The 22,533-nt window shown below is 38.8% G+C and overlaps 1 protein-coding gene across 13 annotated transcripts in view; it reads left to right on the top strand.

Moving 5' to 3' along the window:
- The window catches only part of arhgap32.S (Rho GTPase activating protein 32 S homeolog), a 210,147-nt gene extending 187,919 nt beyond the window's left edge, over nucleotides 1–22,228 (top strand). For 11 of the 13 annotated variants that reach the window (XM_041571305.1, XM_018227720.2, XM_018227723.2 and 8 more), the window contains 11 exons: nucleotides 3,614–3,716; nucleotides 4,059–4,203; nucleotides 4,637–4,719; nucleotides 6,992–7,120; nucleotides 7,971–8,116; nucleotides 9,354–9,555; nucleotides 11,989–12,149; nucleotides 12,958–13,029; nucleotides 15,410–16,387; nucleotides 18,448–18,890; nucleotides 19,617–22,228. In XM_041571305.1, coding sequence (XP_041427239.1) covers nucleotides 3,614–3,716; nucleotides 4,059–4,203; nucleotides 4,637–4,719; nucleotides 6,992–7,120; nucleotides 7,971–8,116; nucleotides 9,354–9,555; nucleotides 11,989–12,149; nucleotides 12,958–13,029; nucleotides 15,410–16,387; nucleotides 18,448–18,890; nucleotides 19,617–21,860 — 4,706 coding nt within the window. In that variant the 3' untranslated portion in view covers nucleotides 21,861–22,228. The remainder of the gene's footprint in view (nucleotides 1–3,613; nucleotides 3,717–4,058; nucleotides 4,204–4,636; nucleotides 4,720–6,991; nucleotides 7,121–7,970; nucleotides 8,117–9,353; nucleotides 9,556–11,988; nucleotides 12,150–12,957; nucleotides 13,030–15,409; nucleotides 16,388–18,447; nucleotides 18,891–19,616) is intronic. The other 2 variants (XM_018227717.2, XM_018227722.2) reach the window with 1 other exon arrangement.
- Nucleotides 22,229–22,533: the final 305 nt, after the last annotated feature.

Raw genomic sequence — 22,533 nt, 5'->3', positions numbered from 1 at the left:
TTTTATATTTAACTACATCTATGTCTGCTAATGTACATTTCTGAGATAACCCCAGGGTGGCATACAAAAGGGGGCCATTATAAAGAGGAAGTACCTATAATGTTTCATTTGCCCAGAGCTTCTGAGCTGCAGATATTTTTTGTGGGTTTAAAATCTGCATCCTTTAAATAAATAGCTGTTAAAGGGGTTGGTCACCTTTAAATTAACTTTTAGTATGATCTAGAAAGGGATATTCTGAGACAATTTGCATTTGGTTTTCATTTTTTATTATCTGTTTTTGAGTTATTTATCTTTTTATTCAGCAGCTCTCGAGTTTGTAATTTCAGTAATCTGGTTGCTAGGGTCCACATTACCCTAGCATCCATGCACTGATTTGAATAAGAGATTAGAATATGAATAGCAGACCCCTGAATAGAAAGATGAATAATAAAAAGTAGCAATAACAATAACTCTCTAGCCTTACAGAGCATTTGTTTATTTTAGATGAGGTCAGTGACCCCCATTTGGAAACTGGAAAGAGTCAGAAGTAGAAGGCAGATAGAAAACTAAAAAAATTATGAAGACCAATTGAAAAGTTGCTTAGAATTAACCATTCTATATAACATACTAAAAGATAACTTAAAGGTGAAGCACCCCTTTAAAGGACAAAATACATATATTTGTATAACCCCCAGAATTGTACCAGAAGGAAACCTTAAGCTGTCTGTACACTAAAAGATCCCAAATATTGTGTTTCTCTTGGGCCAAAACAGTTGCATTCCAGCAAGGGATTTGAAGGCCATTAAAAGGAGAATCACATCAACGAGCCAATACAATCCGATAGGATTTTTTTAAACCGGGCTGGTTTTCAACCAGACATCAGTAGGCAAAGGCAGATGGAGCACCCCATACACAGGTAAATAAGCTGCTGACTCTGTCTCAAAAGGCCAAGGTGGCCATACAGAGGCAGATTTAAGCTGCCGACTTGGATCCTTTAGACTAACTTATTTGCCTGTGTATGGGGCCAGGCCTCCCCAACTCATAAACTGACCAAATGCCGATCGGTCAGGTTTCATTTTATCATTGGATCAAGGATTACATCTGCTAGTTGATGCATTCCTCATGCCCACGGTACCTATTCCTGTCATTGTATTCTGTATTTTAGCCCTAGGACTAAACAATCAGATTAACCTGATTTCGCCTGCCTTTGGTGGGCATATCTGGAAAGATATTGCTTGTTTGGCGACCTTTCCAAATGAGTGGCTCTTATAGTGTATGGCCACCTTTAGCCTGTACGCTCAAGCAACTTTTAAACATACTTGCATCAGGCCTTTTGTGTTATCATTATTAACATTATCTTTTGTTTGCAAAGCATCAACATTTTCTGCTGTGATATACAAAAAGTAGGTAATAGCTGCAAACATTGTGACAGATACTTGTCAGTACAAATAGTGAGGGCTTACAACTGTTTACTTAAATTCATCATAAATAAATAGCCAAAATGCAGTGTACAGTCTTATCGCATGGGAGTTATTCTTATGGACTATAAAAGGAAAATATACCCCCTTTTTTACATGAGCTCATTAATCTGTGCTTAAAGAAAGGTTGCATAAACACTATGTGAAATTCCAGAAATTATTCCAGAATCCATCACTTCACAGTTGAACAAGTTGAGGCAGAAAATAATGAACTAAAAACTGTTTTTCAATTTTGTATTTATTTTTGAAAGCTCAGTTAGGGTTAGTGCAACTTTTCTACATAATCCCAACTAGAAAAAGGGGTATATTTTCAATTTACAAAGCGTTTATCACATGGAAAAATTAAAATGTCATAATTATTAGAGGCAGATGATTAGTGACATTACTATTCACCCAAGCCAAACACCAGGAATGTGAAACGAAATTAGCATATTGAATTGAGTAATGAATGAAATCCAGCCAGGTTATTTCTGATATAGCGTAAGTGTGTGTATTTGTATAGATATGTACATAATGCTATATTTTACCTGAGTATTGCATAACAGGTCAGTTATTTTAATAATATTTAATTTTTATTTCTCTACTTGGAGGAGCTTTTGCCTCCGTTATGTAGCTTAAAGGCTGGTGTAATATGGCTGATTAAAATGCTACTCTGCGGCATAAATTTCAGCATTTTCTTCAGGATCATTGTGTTGATAAAAAATTCTGCAGGTTTGTGTACAGAGGCAGGCTGGTGCATGTAGGCCCCAGTGATTCTGTACCAGTTTCAGTTGTGCAAATTGGCACCCCATATCTCACTTGGCAAAGAGGCTAATCTGTGTTTTTGCCAACTTTGATGCACTAAATACAGAAATTTTGTGTCACTGACATTTTTAAAAAAAATATATATTCTACATATCGGCATGTTTAAAGGAGTTGTTCAGAATAAAAATAAAAACTGGGTAAATGTTTTCAATATAGTTAGTTAGCCAAAAATGTAATGTATAAAGGCTGGAGTGACTGGATGTCTAACATGCAGATCTCTTGGTTTCCACTAATTGGTTACCAAGAAGTAACCAATCAGTGACTTGAGGCAGGGTCACATGGGTCATAACTGTTGTTTTTCAATCTGAGCTGCATAAATCACTTGCAAACTAAATGAGCAAGTGTCCCATGTGGCCCCCCTTCAAGTCGCTGACTAACTCAGAGTTAGAGAGCTGAAAAGCAGGAAGTAGTGTTCGGTTCTATAATGTTAGACATCCAGTCACTCCAGCCGTTATACATTTAATTTTTGACTAACTAACTATATTAGAAACCTTTTTATTTTGCACAGCCTATCTATTTACCCAATTTTTATTTTTACGCTGAACTGTTCCTTTAAAGCTTTTCAGAGTTACTGTTGCAAAGAGGTACACACAATAATTTCAGATTTTGTCACACAGAAAACCTGGCTTGGGATAGAGAGTGACAGTTAGTAATGCAAAGGTCTGTTGACATTAGTTCTGCTGCATGAGGAAATTTTCGGGGTGCCCCTGTCTCATCTCTAAGAACTTGATTTCTATTTTTTTTTTTTCTTAAAAATGTCATATATTTTGCCAGAACAGCCACCCAATCTGCAGCCTTCTGACACCACATGTGCATCTGTACTGACATTTACAGAATCTGCCTGTCAGCAGATTTTGGTGCAGAAGCACTGAAGCATGCATTTTAGCATGGAAATCTGTTTTGTATGTATACTGTCAGTATCACATGTATAGGGGGCAGAAGGCAGCTGATCTATATGTGTCAACTGAGAAAACCTGTGTGCTATTAGCCTTAATAATGTCTAAAATGCTATTGTCTGCGATTGGTTGGCCCCTGTCTTCCCTTTCACCACCCACTACCTTGATATTGTGTTAAAATGCCCTTTCAAGAAAAATACAACGGAAATAGAGGCCCAGGGTACATGGTCTATTGCTGTTGTGAGTCATGACAGAAACAAATGTGCCCATTAATTGAATTTCTCCATGTGCATTAGCAGGAATAACCCCCACCCCAGACTTTTAAAAAGAGATACTATACAGTAAATGTACTGTACCCAGCACAATCCATGATGACAAGAGCATTCACGTCTTTGTCTCTAGCACAATAAGCTACAGCTCTTAACTTCTAACCCTTCTTATTTTCTGCACGTGAAGTCCCCCAAGTCCTCAGGAGTTGTACAGAGTTCATAGAAAAGCACGGCGTTGTTGATGGAATCTACCGTCTGTCTGGAATTGCGTCTAACATCCAAAAACTACGGTGAGTTCACCTATTTTGAACTTGCACTTCTGCTGGTGCCATATGTAGCATATCATTATTTTTCGTCTACTGTGGCCACTTCCATTCATGTGTAAAGGAAAATATGCAGAGTGTGAATGTTCTGTGCAAAAAGTATGTACTTTTTTTTTTTTATTTCCTAACATGAAATTTTATACATTTCATTTAGTGTTTCAAATCACACGTTTTATAGAGGACAGTATTTAACACTGAGTATTTAACAATTTGCTACTTTATATTTTTCGGGGAAATAAAAACAAATATATGCTGTGTCTCAAAACTTTGGACTCAAATTAAGCAAAATGTCTTTCTTTTACTGGCCAGTCATGAATTTGACTCTGAACAGATTCCAGACCTAACTAAAGATGTGTATATCCAGGACATTCACTGTGTTGGTTCTCTCTGCAAACTCTACTTCCGGGAACTCCCAAACCCTCTCCTCACATATCAATTGTATGAAAAATTCTCTGTAAGTATATTCCAATATCCGGAGCTTTATAACCGCCTTCTGATGACGATAACTAATATGTTATCCTTCCTGCTTTATGTTCTTTGTCTAGTAAGGAGATGCTAAATATAAATATTCTGTAAGGAAGTTGTTGCTTTATAATTTCTTTCCGGCAAATGAGGAATCTTATCTTGCCTCTTGAGTGGCATTCTATGGATTATTAGCCCATCATCAAACTTTACAACTTTTATTAATTACCCCTTAATTATTGTACATTACCTAGCAATATGTGATTCACAGTAATAAACAAAGAACCAGTAAATGCAAAATCTACAGTGCTTGGCCTGTCAGGTAAAGTCATATATATAATTTCTAAAAAGTATTGTTGGAATTGTTTGTTAGGGCCACCATGGCATTTATTTGACTCCCCATTCTCTGCCTTCTCTTTCATCAGGATGCTGTGTCAGCGGCCACCGATGAAGAAAGACTGGTGAAAATTCATGATGTTATCCAACAGCTTCCCCCACCTCATTACAGGTTAGTTCATAAACCCAAAAATATGTGAGTTGATTGATAATGTGTACAAGCATACTATTATAAAAAAAATTGTAATACAGGTATAGGATTCGATATCTGGAAACCTGTTATCCAGAAAGCTCCAAATTACTGAAAAGTTGTCTCCCATAGACTCCATTATAATTAAATAATTCAAATTTTTTAAAATGATTTCCTTTTTCTCTGTAGTAATGAAACCATACCTTGTACTTGATCCCAACTAAGATTTAATTAATCCTTATTGGAAGCAAAACCAGCCTATTGTGAGTTTTTAATAGACTTTTAAGGTATGGAAATCCAAATTACAGAAAGATTGGAAAACCCCAGGTCCCGAGCATTCTGGATAAGAAGTCCCATACCTGTAGTATATTATGATCAAAATAGGCATTGGTGGACTTTTATTTTAAGGTGCTATTAGGGGAGACCATCCAGACCATTATATCTTGTATGCTGTCTTTATCTACAAATATGTTAGTGATAGACTGAGTAGGATTTTAGTTTCTGTTCATACATATAAGATATTTTGGAAGAAGCATGTTTGCATCTAGAAAACTCGTGCTAAACTGTATGCCTAAAAATGAAAAAGTACTTCTTTTTCAATTAGGGATGCACCAAAACCACTATTTTGGATTCGGCCGAATCCTTTGCAAAAGATTTGGCTGTATAGAGAACCAAACCCAAATACTAATTTGCATATGCAAATTAGGGGTGGGAAGGGGAAAACATTTTTTACTTCCTTGTTTTGTGACAAAAATTCACATGATTTACCTCCCCACCACTAATTTGTATATGCAAATTAGGATTCGGTTCAGCCAGGCAGAAGGTTTCGGCCAAATCCTGCTGAAAAAGTCTGAATCCTGGTCGAAACCTGAAATGAATCCTGGATTCGGTGCATCCCTACTTTCAATGCTTCAGAATATTTAGATCTAAGATGCTTATAAATACACTGTGTGACCATAATGTACCAGCTTACTTTTCTTATCCATCTACCATAACAGCTTAGTTCCCCTTGCTGGTAAATTTATGTGTAAACTTTATGCTTAACTTTTCTATTGGTGCCGCTTTGCTCATGTGCATGTCGCTCGGGAAAACAAACTAGAGAATTCATATTGTTATAAGGTTAATAGAGCAGAGCAGATCTCTTTTGCATATAGAACTGTAAATACAGCAAATATGGTTGGTATGAGATTACAGTCTAGTACACTTGTGCCTGTATCAAGACTTTTTTGCCCACATAGCATAAAGGAATGTTTAGAAATAAAGGTGATCATGCAAAGACTTGATTGTTAAGGCTTTTCATCTACTGTATGTCTGCTTTTCTTAAAACTGCATACACAGGCATGACATTCCTGCACTCAGATTCTCCCAACCCCATGTATTAACTAGCAAAATCACATCTTCTCATTTGTTAAATGTAATATAATTTTTATTGTCACAGTTATTTCTGGGCATACATAGCTGTTGTCTTATTTGGTTAGGAAAAGCAAGCTTCAAACAATTCATGTCCCCAGGCAAGTGGGTTACTGTTAGGAACCCTCTTTAGTGCTTCAGTAGTACTTAGTCCTTGCTGCTACATTGTTTTTTGAGTGCTCCAGTCATGGACATAGCCCTCTCTAGCAAGTGTCCATGTAAGGTGTGTGCTTATGCGGGCGCACACAAATTTTGAGGCCAGCGCACACAAATTTGTGTCGAGATTAACCATTTAGGTTTTTTCAGTGAATATATTTTTGCAGACAGAGAACATTTAGAGGCACTGATCATAAGGGTTTAGTAACTATAGTAAATTTGTTGATGTAGCAAGCCCTTTGTTGGCATACGTAATGATTTTGTTTTGTACATTGTGTAACTATGTCAGTTTTCCTCATACATAATTATACCCCTACATAGCATTATAAATAAATGATAATTACATATGTCAATTTATGAACTGTGTTTTAAAAACACATCAATAGAGAGACATGGCAGTTATACAAAGATGTAGTATTGTTCTTAGATCTGTTCTGCTGTTTTTTGCTGTTCTTTACTGTTTTGCCATGACTTTACCACTGATCCTCATTACAGATGAAGCAGCTCACAATGAAACGTTCCAAACAATTCCGTTACCAAGATAAAAAGATTTCATTTTCAACAGTTCGGAACTCATCCATTGTAGTGACTATAGGCCAGTTTTGTACATGACTACAGTATGTGTTTGTATGCCACGGTAATATCTCTGAGTTGTCCTGTTTCTCACTTTTTAATTTTTTTTACATAGAACACTGGAGTTCCTTATGCGGCACTTATCAAGACTTGCGACATACTGCACTATTACCAATATGCACACTAAGAATTTGGCAATCGTATGGGCCCCCAACCTCCTCCGGTATGGTACCCAAACTTCCTGGTATGTTGTAGAAAGAGATTTAAGGATACACTCTGCATTTTTTTTTATATTTGCATAAGTTGCATACTGATATTTTTTAAAGACACATTTTGAAGTAAACATTTTTATAAAAGTGTAAAATTAAAGCTTACCACAGTGAAATTCCACCCCTCTCTGTTCATTTCTATGTTTTTTTTAGAGGTGTTTATCAACAGTGAACTTTTAAAAAATCCCGTAGGAATGAATAGAGAGTGTTGGAATTTTACCGTGGTAAGCTTTCATTTTCACCCTTTGGTAGAACTGCCCCTTGGGGTAAGTATGAACCACAGGGTCGGACTGGACCGTCGGGACACTGAGAAAAAACCCGGTGGGCCCCGGCCCACATGGGCCCATTCCTACACCCGTGATCAGATGATGAGCTATTGCGAAGCGTTTTTTGCACATGTTCATGCACGCGGTGCGAGTTTGGAGGTCGCGAAGGGTCCCCCGGGGACTGCCAGGAGGGCCCTTCATTTTGCAGCTCCAGTGGGCCCCCAATTCTCCAGTCCAACTATGAACCAGATTTCCCAAAAATCATTTCCCTAAACAGTGTTCAAATACATACCTAAAATGACTTCAAGCTTCTTTCTTCTTCAAACACTACAAACTTTTAAAGTGTGGTGACAGAATTATTATGCAAGCAGCTTTCACGCACTTTCAGTGTAGAATTGGTTATTCTGCAAAATATCTCAATACTTTTGCAAGGCATTATACACATTATTATTATTATCTTGCATTCAAATACATGCCTGTTGGCTGGTCATTAGTGCAGTGAATAAGGAAGCTAAGCTGTAACTGGCTGTTTTCTAATTTAACTTATTTTTGCTTTTAGGTCAAAACAGATTGAGTCTGCGTGTTTCAGTGGTACTGCAGCTTTCATGGAAGTGCGCATACAGTCTGTGGTAGTGGAGTTTATCCTAAACCATGTGGAGGTTCTCTTTAGTCCTAAGCTTAGTTCTGTGATACGGGAGGGTGCTGGTGAGTAATTCTTAAATATTTACATAGGTAAAGATGTATTTAGGCTTGTTAAAATATTTTATTGTTCTTGTATTGCTTTACAGGGCTTCATTTTAACCATTTGCTTCAGCCTAAAAATTTGGCTTTAGAATACAATTATGATAATTCACATGGCTCTATGAAAACTTCTTTAATAACAATCATAAATTAATGAGTAAAGGTTTTAGGATCTTAGAGCTAAATATATCTAATATCACCCGATCATGAATGAACAATTTGTCTTTGTGATCAGTGATGGAGGAAGCTATAGATGGAAAAAAATAAGCTCAAAATACAATGGTTTCATATATTAGTTGCAATATTTGTATTTCAATATGTATTCAAAGTTTTGAGATTATACAAGATGTATAGCTGTCTGTAGTGCATGACAAGTATAGACATCTATAAAACCTGTATGTTTAGTTCTTGTAATATGGCCTTGTTTTTATTGCATGTGTATCAGTCAGAGACTCAACCATGGCAGGGACAGAACACAATGTAATGTTTTACCCTGGGTTACTTTTAAAGGAATTTTTTTTTTGAGGAATTAGCTGCAATTCTATGTGTGGGTTATAACCGTGAAAATGTAATAAATTCAACTTTTGCAATTTCCATGTCATCTGTAAAACAAATAGAATTTTTTAAGTATACTCTTGCATTCTTTACTGACAATTTTATTTATAATAATCTATAATTAAATATTAAGCAGTCAATATAATCCAGGTTGTGTCTTAAACATGAAACAATTTGTAGTTTTACATGAGTTTAGAGTAGCTTAAGTTGCTAAACAACCCCACCCTGGACAGACTAAAGAATACAATACAAACTACTTATAGTTTAAGGTTAGCCTTTCCATACAAGAAAAGCAAGTTTACGTCAGCAGTGCAAACATTGCACTGTTCATATAGTGTCGGCTTATAGTAATGCTTAGAAAATGACAGGTTCTATTTCAGTATTTTTCTTGTTCTACTTGATGCTGTTGTAATATAGTCAGGCAGTTTCTCAATTCTGATGAGTGATTCTTGTCTTCCCATATACTTAAGCATTATCTCTCCAAAGATTTTTGTTTTTTGAGTGGTTAAATGAATGAATTTAGCACAAGTTAGAGATTTCTAATGCAGGATGTGTACCTTTTGAAAATAATTTGTAAGATAATAATCTGACTACCTTATTTACCACATCAAATATTGTGTCACAAACTAGATTTTCTCTTTTGTAGGTCACACTTCTTTGTCCCGGCCCAAGTCCCTGTTAGTATCTTCTCCATCTACAAAGCTACTTAGTCTTGAGGAGGCTCAAGCAAGGACTCAGGCCCAAATCAATTCCCCTGTTGTGGCTGACAGCAAGTACATTGAGGTGGGAGAGGGACCAGCTGCATTGCAGGGCAGATTCCACACAGTAATTGATTTCCCTACTGAAAGGTAAGGTTACTTGTTGTCTAGTATGGTAGATTAAACAGTGTGTGTGTGTGTGTGTGACTGATTTAATTTTAATCAAATATTTTGTGACATTTTGTAGGAAATAAATATTTTTGGTTACCATCTGCCAACAAAGAGGAGAGGTGTATGCAGGGGCACTGCTGCCATGTGGAGTGTTGAGAAATTTATCTCAGTTGCATCAGCCCACAAGTTACCAGGGCCTATTGGGGACAGGGAGGGGGGTTGGCAAAGGAAATGCTGCATGTGCCAAGGTCTGTAAAAAAGGGCCCTCAGTGTTTGGGCAAATAAGATGTAGTAACACTGTACCTGTCACACAGAATTTTATATATGTTCTCCCGTCAATTGACACATTAACATATTTGTTGGTTCCTTTCAGCCCAAAACATTTTGATTAATTTGCCACAACCGGAGTCCCTCGGCCTTGTTCCCATTTATTCAGTGTTTGTAGTTTGGGATAGGATTAACCTTCAGCATTATTAAAATGTTACATTGTTGACATCGCCTTCTGAAGTGGAGGTTCCAAGCGTGCTGCGGTGTAAACTAAATTCATATTATTCTTTGAAACATCCCAGTCTAGGGTTATGTATCCCAAATGGTTATGAACACTCGATTCTGCAACCCAATTGTTTAAAATGTTGGGATACTGTGTAAAATGTAAATAAAAAGAGAATGGGATGAAATGCAAATTATTTAAGTCCTATATTGAATTACAAATAGCACAAGGAAAATATATCAAATGTTGAAACTGAGAAATGTTGTTTTCTGAAAAATGTATGATCATTTTGGATTTGATGCCAACAACACATTTGGGATAGGGGCAAAAAAATAACATTCCTCAACAATTAAATTGCAAAGATTAAAAAATTCAGAGAATCCAGAAAAATCTATGTTTGAAAGGGACTAGGCTAAAAGCTTAAATTGAATGGTATGATATGGACCCTCAGACGGCCCTATATAAAAACCAGACCTGCATGGGTTCAGGAATACATTCGCAAACCATTGTCTGTAAACTTGGTTTGTCACTGCATCCACAAATGCAAGTTAAATCTCTACCATGCGAAGAAGAAACCGTTTATAAGGATGATCCATAACTGTTGCCTTCCCCTGGCCCAAGCTAATTTGAGATGGACTGAGGTGAAGTGGAAAACTATCCTGTGGTCTGACAAATGAATATTTGACATTATTTTTGGAATCAGGGACACCACCTCTTTCAAGGGAGATGTGGTGAAGGACTATCCAGCTTCTTATTGGCGCACAGTTTAAAAGACAGCATCAGTTATGTATGGGATTGCAGTAGTGAACATGGCATAGGTAGCTTGCACATTTGCTGAATGATATATACAGGTTTTGGAGCAACTTATGCTGCCATCCAGATGTCTTTTTCAGGCAAAGACTTTTTTCATGCCAAACTGCAATCTGAATTTATTACAGCATGGCTCCGTAGTAAAAGTCAGGGTGTACAAGCTTATTACAAAGAATGTTCAGCATGCACATCAATTCCTGCTTCAGTGCATTTAAAAATGTAAAATAGCTCTATCACATTCACACTCCATTTAATTTACTAACATAGGGCAAAATTGCAGCAGGGCATTATCCCATAATGATTAATACTCAGAATATTATTGGCTTTTATCAGTCTATTGCAGAAATAACAATGAAGCAGTATCTCTTGTTAGCAGTTACTGTGCTGGTGCAGCTACTGTATATCCAACATTAGTAAATAATCCCCACTAGGATGAGTTTCTGCATGAGTACTTTACCCTAATTGCTTGTCCGGGCTGTGGGAGAGAATTCGAAAACTGCAAGAAAATCCACAATTTTACTGTCTGCTTGCTCTAAAAATCTCCTTGTCATTGTTACAGGTTATCTGGTTATACAGCATTTGCCTGCAATTCTGTTGAACAAAAATATCTTGCTTTTTATTGATCAAATAAGAATGATTGCTTATGTTGCTGTAACATGATTTGCAACACTGTGCAAAGTCCATGCTGTAGCAAGAAATGTACTACCCTTTCATATTGTTTTGTCCTCCCCATGACCTTTTAGTAAGGAACACAACACAAGATAAATACACTGAGGCTATTACATCATTCAGTTACCTTGGTATGCAAGTAGACTGTGCAGGGGATCAATATACCTAGGGGTCATACCTACAATGGGCAAACACAGTTGCCAGAGGTGAACTGTCTGTAATAACAAATACTCAAAATAATTGTTTTCTGTTGCATACAGAATAATAATAATTTGTAATAAATTAACTTAAATTGACATTACTGAATGTCAGTTTGTAGATTTATGGTTCCATAATAGAGTACTAGCATGGATTTGATTTCAACAGTTGCAACGTCTCATTTCCTGTGTTTCATAAACCATCATGTTTGTTAATACTTGTATTCTGTTTCTCGTTTTTTTTAGAAAAAGGCCACCAAGTAAAATGAAAAAGTCTCCTGTTGGAAGCTGGCGTTCCTTTTTTAGCATAGGCAAATCATCATCTTCAACATCAGCATCCATGTCTAAACGAAAACTACAGCGTAATCCAAGTGAGCCTTTGGAAATGAAGTCCATGGCATTTGCAGGTAACCTGCACTTATTAATTCACAAGTGGTTTTGAGTTGTGGCGTATTTACCTTACAAGCTTTTAAGGCTACTATCCATGCTATAATCCATAAACATTCAGAGGTACTATTTTAGGACTCCACTTAACTTCTGGACTGCCCTTCCTCAAATGCTAGATCTAAACCTCCTACTATCACAGATCAACTATCACAGATAGTGCCTATTCTTCATGTGAGTGTTCCATTCTCTGCCTGTCCTATGCTCCCTGTGTGTGCCATACTCTGTCTGACGCACTTTATTTGCGTGCGCCAAACTCTGCCTGACGCACTCTGCGTGCGCCATACTCTGCCTAATGCACTCTGTGTGTACCATACTCTGCCTGCCACACTCTGTGTGCACCATACTCTGCCTGCCACACTCTGTGTGCGCCCTACTCTGTCTGTGGGATGTGAGTCGTTAGGGTTTGTTCTGGGCGTTTGTTAGCATTTGTAAATTGTTGTTAGGGGCCCCTAAGGTGTTTAATTGTGTGCGGAGGGCCCTGTGTTATCCACAGGGGAGGGGAAGGCATATGTATTGGAGGGTATGTTTTAATATAATTTTTCACGAGTGGGTTTTTTTTTTTGGGTACTACCACCATTTATGTGGACATGGTCTTAAAAGTTCTTATGGTAACATGTGTGATTTAAAGTGGGTGTGGATTAAAAACCGGGAGTGGTCATTACTGGCTTCCTGCATAATATCCATTTGAATAGGCTGCCTGCAATATAAATGGTAACATTTAGTTCATTTCTGATTACTGACACTGGTTAATTTTTATTTTCTCTACAGGTGGAAGAGATAGTAGCACCATGCGATCAGCTAAAAGTGAGGAGTCTCTCAGTTCCTTGCATGCAGCAGATGGTATGTATTATGGTATATTATTTAGAGTCCCCTAAGTTCCCCATTGTTATCAAGAGCAAAAATCTATTTACAGAACAAAAATAGTAAACTAGGCTTTTACTTCAAAGTTTTGCCTAGCACCATTGTAAAGGAGAATTCAATGGAACAGCTGCAGGGATAATATAAGCTTATGCTATTATTTGTTTGTTCTCTCGTTGGTCTCTTTACTTTTATAAGAAAAATCATCAGAAGGTAGGTTTGTCATATAGTATAAGAAAACAATGGTATTTCAGATCACTGACTCTTGTAGTGAGAATAAACAATCACATGGCTGAGTCTTGTTTACTAGGAATATGCAAGAAGTAAACGTCGAAACACATCAATGATTTTCCAACTCTGAACACTTGCTAAACCATACTACATTCACTTAATCGTATACATTGTATACATTGTTAAAGTTAATTAAGTCTCTTATAAATAAAATGTGTTTTATTTGGGCTTCCCTTAATACAAGGCTTTCTATTAATGTGTTTAAGGTAGCCATACATTATAAGATCATCTCGTTTGGCAAGATCACCAAACAAGCAGATCTTTCCCTCAATATGACCACTAAAGTTGGGTAAAACTGAGCTAATCTGATCTGTTGGTCCTGGGGCCAGTGTCCACATTACTACAAACAGAATTGGGGCTTTTGAGGCAAATTTCATCCAGTAGACAGCACTCCCTTTTCAAAAAAACCGTCTTTATTCTTATTTGGACAGCAACATCATGCATCAGACTGCATCAATGAACCAATGCGGCCCTCTATTCAATGTGAGGATCAAACCAGCCAGAACCCCATCTCACTGTCTTTCAGCCAGAAATCTACCTGTAGCCCTGTCGGAGGGCCCCATACACTGACAGATAATCTGGCATGTTTGTTTAAAGGACCAAATTAATGTATGGTCAATTTAAGGTGGCCATACACATAGAGATCCACTCGTTTGGCAATTTCGGCAAACGAGCGGATCTCTCCCCGATATGCCATCCTTCAAGATGTGCGATATCGGGCTAATCCAATCGTGGGCCCTAGGATCATAATGAAAGCAATACAGGCTGTTGAATTGCGGGACCGCATGAACAAACAGATGCGGTTTGCGATCCAAAGGTATTTTTACCTGCCCGATGGCCAGGGAAGCCCACACCGTCGGAGGGCCACACACATGAGCCAATTATCTGCAGACTCGGTTTGTCTGCAGCTTTTATCGGCCCGTCTATGGCCACCTTTAAAAGCCTATGGATCCATGCAAATTTGATTAATTATTTAAACTTAAAAGGTAAAATATTTATTTCTTCTCCTCTTTAACTTACATAAAAGTATCTTGTCAAAGGAGAATTCAACTACCCCCCCCTAGACGCCCCCAGCCTAGCTGATCCCCCCCCCCCCCCCCGGGAAATGGCCCTAACTTTTTACTTACCCCTCGGTGCAGATTCAGGGATTGCACTTCATGGCAGCCATCTTTTGGGTCTCTGTGTCTTCTTCCGGCACTTCAACAATTTCCGTCCATTTTGGAGCGTACACAGCTGTGGCAAACCGGGAAATTGCTCCAACTGCGAAAGCACAGATTCGCCAGTCTCAGACCCGGAAGATGGCTGCCGTGAACTGCGATCCCTGAATCTGCATGGAGGGGGTCTACATAGGGTAGGAGGGTAGGGTTTTTTTAGTTAACGGTTGAATTCTCCTTTAACTATAGAACTTGTCATGCTTGGCTGACAAATGATGGCGCGTGAGGTCACACACCTTCTGTTGCTAATCCAAGAGTTGTGTGACTCCCACGCTCATCTGCAAAGTGTGGCAATTCTAAAACATGTATAATTTTGTACCACAACTCTAACTCAAGCAAAGAGTTAGATCTCTATCATTGCTATAAATCTACATTTCTTGTGTAGAGCAGAACAAATCAATGTACATATGCCCTGTATAATGCATATGTTCATGTAGGGGGTGATTTGTTAATGATGAAAGATTATAATTGCGTAATCCGAGCCAAAAAAAACCCCATTCTTGTTTTAGAATTGATAGTTTTTATACTCCAGCAACCTTATTTATTTATGTTATTTTAACCAAGATCCTTGGATTGCACAACTATGATCTTTGGTAAATCAGCCCCTTAATGTTTCTGTATTGCATATTTTGTCAATTGTCACATACTGATATTCACTTAAGAGGAACTATTTTGTTATGTACAGCAGAGCAAATAGTCAGGCTGTATTCTTTACATAATAAACTAGAGAGGTTTGAGGCAATTCAAAACAAAATGTTAAATTATAACAATGTATGTAGATTTATATTGATGGTTAATAATATTTTAATGAGCAGAATAGATTTTATTTCACACTAAAAACATTAAACTACTTCCAGGAGAGTCAAAGTTGTTTCGCCCACGTCGTCCTCGTTCCAGCAGTGACGCTCTGTCTGCTTCATATAATGGGGACCTTCTGGATAGCTGCAACCGCTGCAACTCCTATGATAATCTGCCCCGTGACCATGATAGTGATGGAGATGAGGGTTTGATTCATGTCCCTGCTATGCTGTCGGGTCGCTCTCCTGAGGATGAGGATCTCAGCCCACCAGACATTGGAATGGCCAGTTTGGACTTCGACCCAATGTCTTTTCAGTGCAGCCCTCCCAAACTAGACTCTGAAGGACCAGACAATTTTTTTCAGATTGACATTTTTGCTAGCAATGGCAAGGATAAAGTGCAAAGTGGTTCACAAAACCCAGGCACTGTCACTGGCTGTGAACCTTTCTCTCCTTTCCAAGAGAAGGTTTTTAGTCCTTTTCGAACTCCTGACCGCAGTCCTAGTACAGATAAAGTGTCCAAAACTGCATCATTTGCAGAAAAAGTTGTGCAGGCCTTGTCACCTAAAGTGGGGCGTAAAGCAGTTCAATCTCCTCCATTAACAATCTCAGAGCCTGTCACCATCTCTCTCCCTAGTCGGGTATCAGAAATGTTCGGAGGTATGCAAGGCAATACTGTTGTCTCCCAGTCAATAATGTGGTACAGAGAAAGCAGTGGCAATTCTAAAGAAACTGAAACCAATTATGGTTGTAAGATCATGGATTCCAAACTTCCATCCACACCATCAACAATTGATCCATGGTCTACAGTTACTCCTGTAATTACTCAGTGTAACCCAGACGGATTACAAAGTGAAGATAAAGCAGGACTATTTACTCACAGTTTTCCCCAGCCTCTGCAAAGTAGTGACTTGAAATATGTAGAAAATGGCAACTTGGAACTTGGTATCACAAATGTAGCTTCAGAGTATCAGAAAGGTGATACAGAATTGTCAAAAGCAAATCAGAAAAAAGCTCACCCTCCTACTTCCCCTCAAGGTAAGTACATATTAATTTAACAACCATGCTGAAGTGACTGTAAAAAAAACCTTTTAAAATACAGATACTATAGCTTTGTATAGAGAAACAAAGCTGTTTGTATTGTATTATTACGGTAGTGAGAAAACTGTTAATTTCTTGTTTAGTAACAAAAAACACACATACGGTATTTCTTAATTAACGGTAGACATGTAGAGGGAATTACAACAAATGTCTTAAACTGGGAAAACATTTTTGCAGTAGCAAGACTAATATTTGGAATTTCCGAGTGTAATATTCTTCTTGACAGTGGTAGCGTTGCAAATTTTTCTATAAATGTGTGTGTGTGTGTGTGTATAAAATTCATATCTATAAAGCAAAAAAAACTTCCGCACACATAGGTCTTGATAAGTGAAAAAAAGCTGGTAGATTTATTTCAACGTTTCGGCTTACAAACTCAAGCCGTCATCAGGAAGAGCAGAGCCTAAAGTGAACATGAAGTTATATACACACACAGGATTCAAAAATGGCGCCAAAACCATGCCAGTGACATCACAAAAAGTGGTAGTGGTTATAGTACTGTGTGCATCAGTGATAGTGTCATGGAGCTGAGCCAATTGTGTGCATTATATCAGTGGTAGTGTCATAGGAGTGCACCTATCACGTATAGGTGAATACTACAGTGACTCTCAATGCTAATTAAACACCCAGTATCAAATTACGTGATTGTTGTGACAGGGAAAAACATACCCTGTGAGTGAAATAAATAAAAACAATCAAAGGATCTCCCTACGACCTTATAGTAAGGTCAGGAAGTATCCCCCTCACCTACCTCCGTGGTGGGGGCTGACAGCCAAATATATATATATGTGTGTGTGTGTATCTTAGCACACTTTTAAGGTATGCGCCAATGAGGCATAATCTTTTTGCGCAAAAAATAATACGTTTTATTACATACACTGCACACTGGTGCAAACTATAAAATCACAGTTTTACGGAAGAGGTCACTAAAGAGTTTCTGGTTTTGCAAAAGCTATATTTGAATTTGCACATGAGGAAATTAGATGTTTTACCAGAAGCCTGCTGAGTGACAGTCCAACAGCTAGTGTGAAAATGAATGTGTAGATTTTTTTAAAAGGGATCTTTACATAAATTGGATCACCATTCCTTAAATCTACTTAACCACATTTAGACATTAAATAAACCCAATAAGATTGTTTTACCATTAGTATGGGTTCATGCAGCTTAGATAGTATGCGGTAGTGTGACCTCCATGAGTGCTAAGGTAAAAAAAATCTCATTTCTGTATTCGGCATCCTTTCGGTGCCCCTAGTGACAATATATGAAGCAGGGCATTTGGTCAAGTAAGATGTTCCTGCCTTAACAGGGATGTGCACCAGATAGTAAATGCAGTAATTCCCCTAGATTCATTTTTCATTCCAGCCATTTCTCTGGGAGGCTGCCACCTAACTAGCAACCTAGTAAAGAACAAAACTGAAGGGTATTGGGTTATATCAATATCGTCATTCTGAGGAATATGTATCTTCAGTATGTGAACGTTGGTGCCACAGTATTGCAGATATGTCATAGAGGCAATAATTACAGTTTTTTGTTGTTTTAAACAGTAACACAAAAAGACTCAATAATAATAATCATGCACACATTATATATGGAGTGTAACAGTAGGGATTTTGCATATAAAGCACATTTAGTCTTAAAGGAGAAACAAACCCTTTACCAAAAAACCCCCTTACCCCTCGTTGCAGAGTCACAGCATCGGAGTTCACCTCAGCCATCTTCCGGGTCTTTGATAAAATGAGACGGAGACCGGCGAAGTGGCGAATATGCATGTAACCGGTTTGCGACAATTGTGCATGCGACAAAATGTACCAAATTGCAGAAGCGCCCAAAGGAGACGCGAAGACCTGGAAGATGGCTGAACGGTGAACTCCGATGCTGTGGCTCTGCACCGTGGGTTAAGAAAAAAGTTAGGAGCATTTCTGGGGGGGGGGGGTAGGTAAAGGGTTTGTTTCTCCTTTACAAATATTTTAATCTTATTGATGCTATTTTCTCTTTTGCAGGAGCTTCTGCCTCAGAATCTCCCCAGGAACTAGCCTGTGTCAGTAGTGTTTCTATCATTCCACCTCCACCCCCTCCAAAGAATCCTGCACGCATGCTGGCATTAGCACTGGCTGAATCTGCTCAACAAGCATCTGCAAATAAAAAACCTTCTTATATGCACTTCATGGATCTGCCCCTGCCCCCTCCACCAATGGTACCAGAGGACAAGCCACTACTTGAGTTCTCACCACAAATGTCTCCGGAGCCACTGGGATCTGGTCCTGCAACACCAGCGGCCAGTCCTCCAATCATATCCAATAAAACATCTCCAGCTACTCCACCAAGCACAACCGCATCATTTTCTGTCACTACAATGCATCACAGTCCTGTGAAAAACCATAATCCTCTTGCAGGACAGATGCCTACAGCAGTCACTCCTGGACTTAGTCCTTCATCAAACCAGGTATTCAAGCCACAGCTTTCACACTCGTATGTTATTATGACAGGGTTCTGTTTGGTTTTCTGACAGGCTCCAGATCATTGCTGTATATATCAATGATTTCATTTAGTGCATCCCTAATGGGTGCTTAATATATTTTATAAACTCAATAATGTGTGGACATGCAAGCAGTGTTATTGAGCTCAGTGAGCTTTATCATCTTTCTTAAAGCACCTCATTTTATAGTGTCTGTTTCACCTTATAGCCAAGCTTATTTGAATGTGAATAATAGCTGCACCATTATAATGGCATAAGTCTAGTCTAGTGCAGGATTGGTGTTATGGTACTAAATTAGATGCTGTGTCTGTAACTTTGTTTTTATTATATGAAAATACTCATGCACCAAACCTGAGTCAGTTCTGTGTTTTATTTTCCTATTCAATTAAAAATATATTTTTGCATCTTGAGCGGTTCTGCAAAAGTCACTATAGTTCCCTTTGCACTTACGGCACTTTACCACAAAAGAATATGTTAAAAGTATATGGATATGTGTGTATCAGTGGTTAGCTAATTACAGAAATCTGTGTTTTTTTAAGTCTATGTCATACCACAATGACCTTATTGATTACACAATGTTTCATAAAGGTTCAGATTCACTTAAGACTCAGGGTTAATGCTGCTGTACCTTTACAGTATAGTATTATACATTTTAAACCTGTTTTTAACCAGAAAATATTTTTTATATCCTAGGTTTCTGTTTCAGTTCCTACTGATGAGATGCTACTTTCTGAAACTGTTAAATTGAATTCTATCATACTAAGTGAAGCATTTACTTCAGGAGTTCCTGTCACCCCACCAACTGAAAAACCCAAGGAAAGTTCGAAACCACCACATCTTCACCAGAGATCTGAATCCTTCCCTTCACACCCTGCATACAGCACTGCAAAACCCACTCCACCAGTTAGAACAATGGATAGTCGACTGGCAACTGCTATGCATTCCAACTTCAATGATGCTATCACTGCTAATAACTACCACTCCTTCCTGAACACCATGATGCTCCCTTCTTCTCTAGAGGATGCATTGCCTAGACAAAACTATTCTCCTCTCAAGGCAGAGAATATAGATGAGCAAGGAGTCAATTACAGACAACCTTATATACCCCACACTAAGCAAGAGGACCCAGCTGATGTGGGAGATTTATACAGACAGCCAAATATTTCCACCGGCAAGTCTGAGAATGCTGAAATAGGAAACACTTACCGGCACCCATATCCTTTGAATAATGAGTCAGAGAGTCTGAAGGAGCAACTAGATCCTTTTCTGCATCACAAGTCGGCAGTTGCGCCAAAGACATATAGAGCAGAAACACTTCTACCACATATGCCTCCTCAAGTTTATGGTTCAAGATGTGATACCCCATCCTCAACATTTTATGGCACCTTCATAAATCAGACCAAACACCCCCGCTCCAGGAACAGACCTGATTATATATCTATGAGCCCAGGTCTCCGAAGCTACTCAGATGACTCTTCTTCCTACCCTACTATTCGAAGGGTTCAGTCTCTGCATGTGCCTATGCAACCACCTCCTATCCGCACTGTTCCAATTTCAAGAACAGAAGTTCCTCCTGATGATGATCCAGCATACTGCCCTCGACCACTTTACCAGTACAAACAATGCCCATCATTTAACTCTCAATCAGATTACCATGTAACTCAGCTGCAACCTTACTTTGAGAATGGACGAGTTCATTATCGCTACAGTCCATATTCAGGGGGTCCAACTTATTTCTCATCAGACAGCAATTTCTGTGATATTGACCACTACGGCACATTACGTCTACGACCACTTCCTCCCTACCCAAGTCGGGACTTTGCTTCTTACACTACAAGATTGCAGCCCAAAGCCACATATCGTTCACAAGGATTACCTCCGTATCCTAGAGGAACTCTACGGGAACACAATTTTATCAGTAGAGATGTTCCTCCTGCACTACCACCAGAACATCCACGACCTGTTCACATTTCTTGGGACATGGAAGACATGGACAGATACAGACTGCAATCCCTGCGGCGTGAGAACAGGGCACGGCAGAGAGCTAAAGGACCAGTAATGTCTCAGTATGATAATGTCACACCATCCTTAGTAGAGGATGTAGCAGGCATAGATGTGATTCATCTGCGAAGCCGTTCTGATCCTGGCAAGACTCCTGGTTTGTTAAGCGTGGCAGAGACTAAAGATGTCCGTTACGCTGGAAGGGCAGAAGGTAACGAACGTACAACATTTCCACCTCCTGTGTTTGGAAATGGCCATCAAGATAAGCCATCTCTTCCTCAGAAGCAAACTGGATCAAGCAGGACTCGAATGCAACATGATATATCTACTGAGCAGCGGACTCCACCTTCTCAAGATACCTTGCTTTGGCAGCCCACAGAGGGAAGAAATGGTCCCCCAATTCCTCCTGTGGACTACAGCGCCAAAGGAATGCCAAATTCCCCAGACCTTACATCATATCATTCCTCTACAAATAAGTATAACGTGACAAAACAGGAACCCATGAGACTCAATCACAAAGAGCTCCGGCTCACTGAGGATATTGAACGTTCACATATCAGACCGGCTGACAACCACCAACGTGACTGTTACAGGGAGGAGCAGGCACAGTTTGCCTCTGCTGCACCTCCTCCTAAGCCAGAGAGGAGCCATAGCCTCCAAGGTCATAATCCAGATGTATTGGAGAGAGACCCTAGTATCTTCTACCCTTACCAAACACTTCATGCCAAGAGGCAGAGTACTATTAATGCAGTCTCCCAGTATGATAATCTAGCTAATTACCATTCCATACCCCATCATCGAACCACTAACCAGTCTACTCCAAATGCCTTTCCCCTCCCACATGGACAGGCCTATGCCACTGCCCTGGGCCAGGGTGCCTTCCTAGCTGCTGAACTCGGCTTGCAAAGGCCTGAGACAAAAATCCATGTGGAGTGAGGTGCTGCCAGCATGGGTGTGGCTTTTACAGGGGTTTAGGAATGGGAGGGCTAGATGTGGAGAGGACTTCATTCTTTTTAGGCAGACCCCTGCTGGACAGTGGACTGTTTTATTTTTTCAAAAGACAGAAAAAATTTAAAAAAAGTAAAAGAAAACCAAAACCTAGATGAAATACAAAATATCTGACACACAACATACATCTAGCAATATACAGAGACACTGATACATATGCACCCACTACAATGTTAGAACTGTTTTTATGTTGTAACCCGTGATGTCATTATCCTGTACCATTTGTCCCCCTTGGTGTCCTTCCAGAGTGTGAGCAGGAAGGCAAAGAGGAATAAAGGACTCCTATTTAATCTTTATTTGCTTTGTTGTATATATGAAAAAACAGAGGGTAGTTCATAGACAGTTGAAAAGTTGTGTGTGGGGGGGTTGTTTTGTTTTTTTTTACATTTTGAAAAGCAAAACTTAACAGTGTGTTTTCATAGTTCCAGTAAATAATGCCAATGATTTTGCATACTAATTTGCTTTGCTGAATCACAGTGTAAGAGGCACATTTATCAAAGGTTGAATTTCAAATTCATGTGAGTTTTTTTAACTCTAATAAATTCGAATATACTCGAAATTCAATTGGAGGGGTTAGTTAATAAAAAAAATTGAATATCTA

Source organism: Xenopus laevis, chromosome 7S (genome assembly GCF_017654675.1).
Source record: "Xenopus laevis strain J_2021 chromosome 7S, Xenopus_laevis_v10.1, whole genome shotgun sequence".
Taxonomy (NCBI): Eukaryota; Metazoa; Chordata; class Amphibia; order Anura; family Pipidae; genus Xenopus; species Xenopus laevis.
Note: the sequence above shows the minus strand (reverse complement) of the source record. Positions and strands in the feature narration are given on the sequence as shown.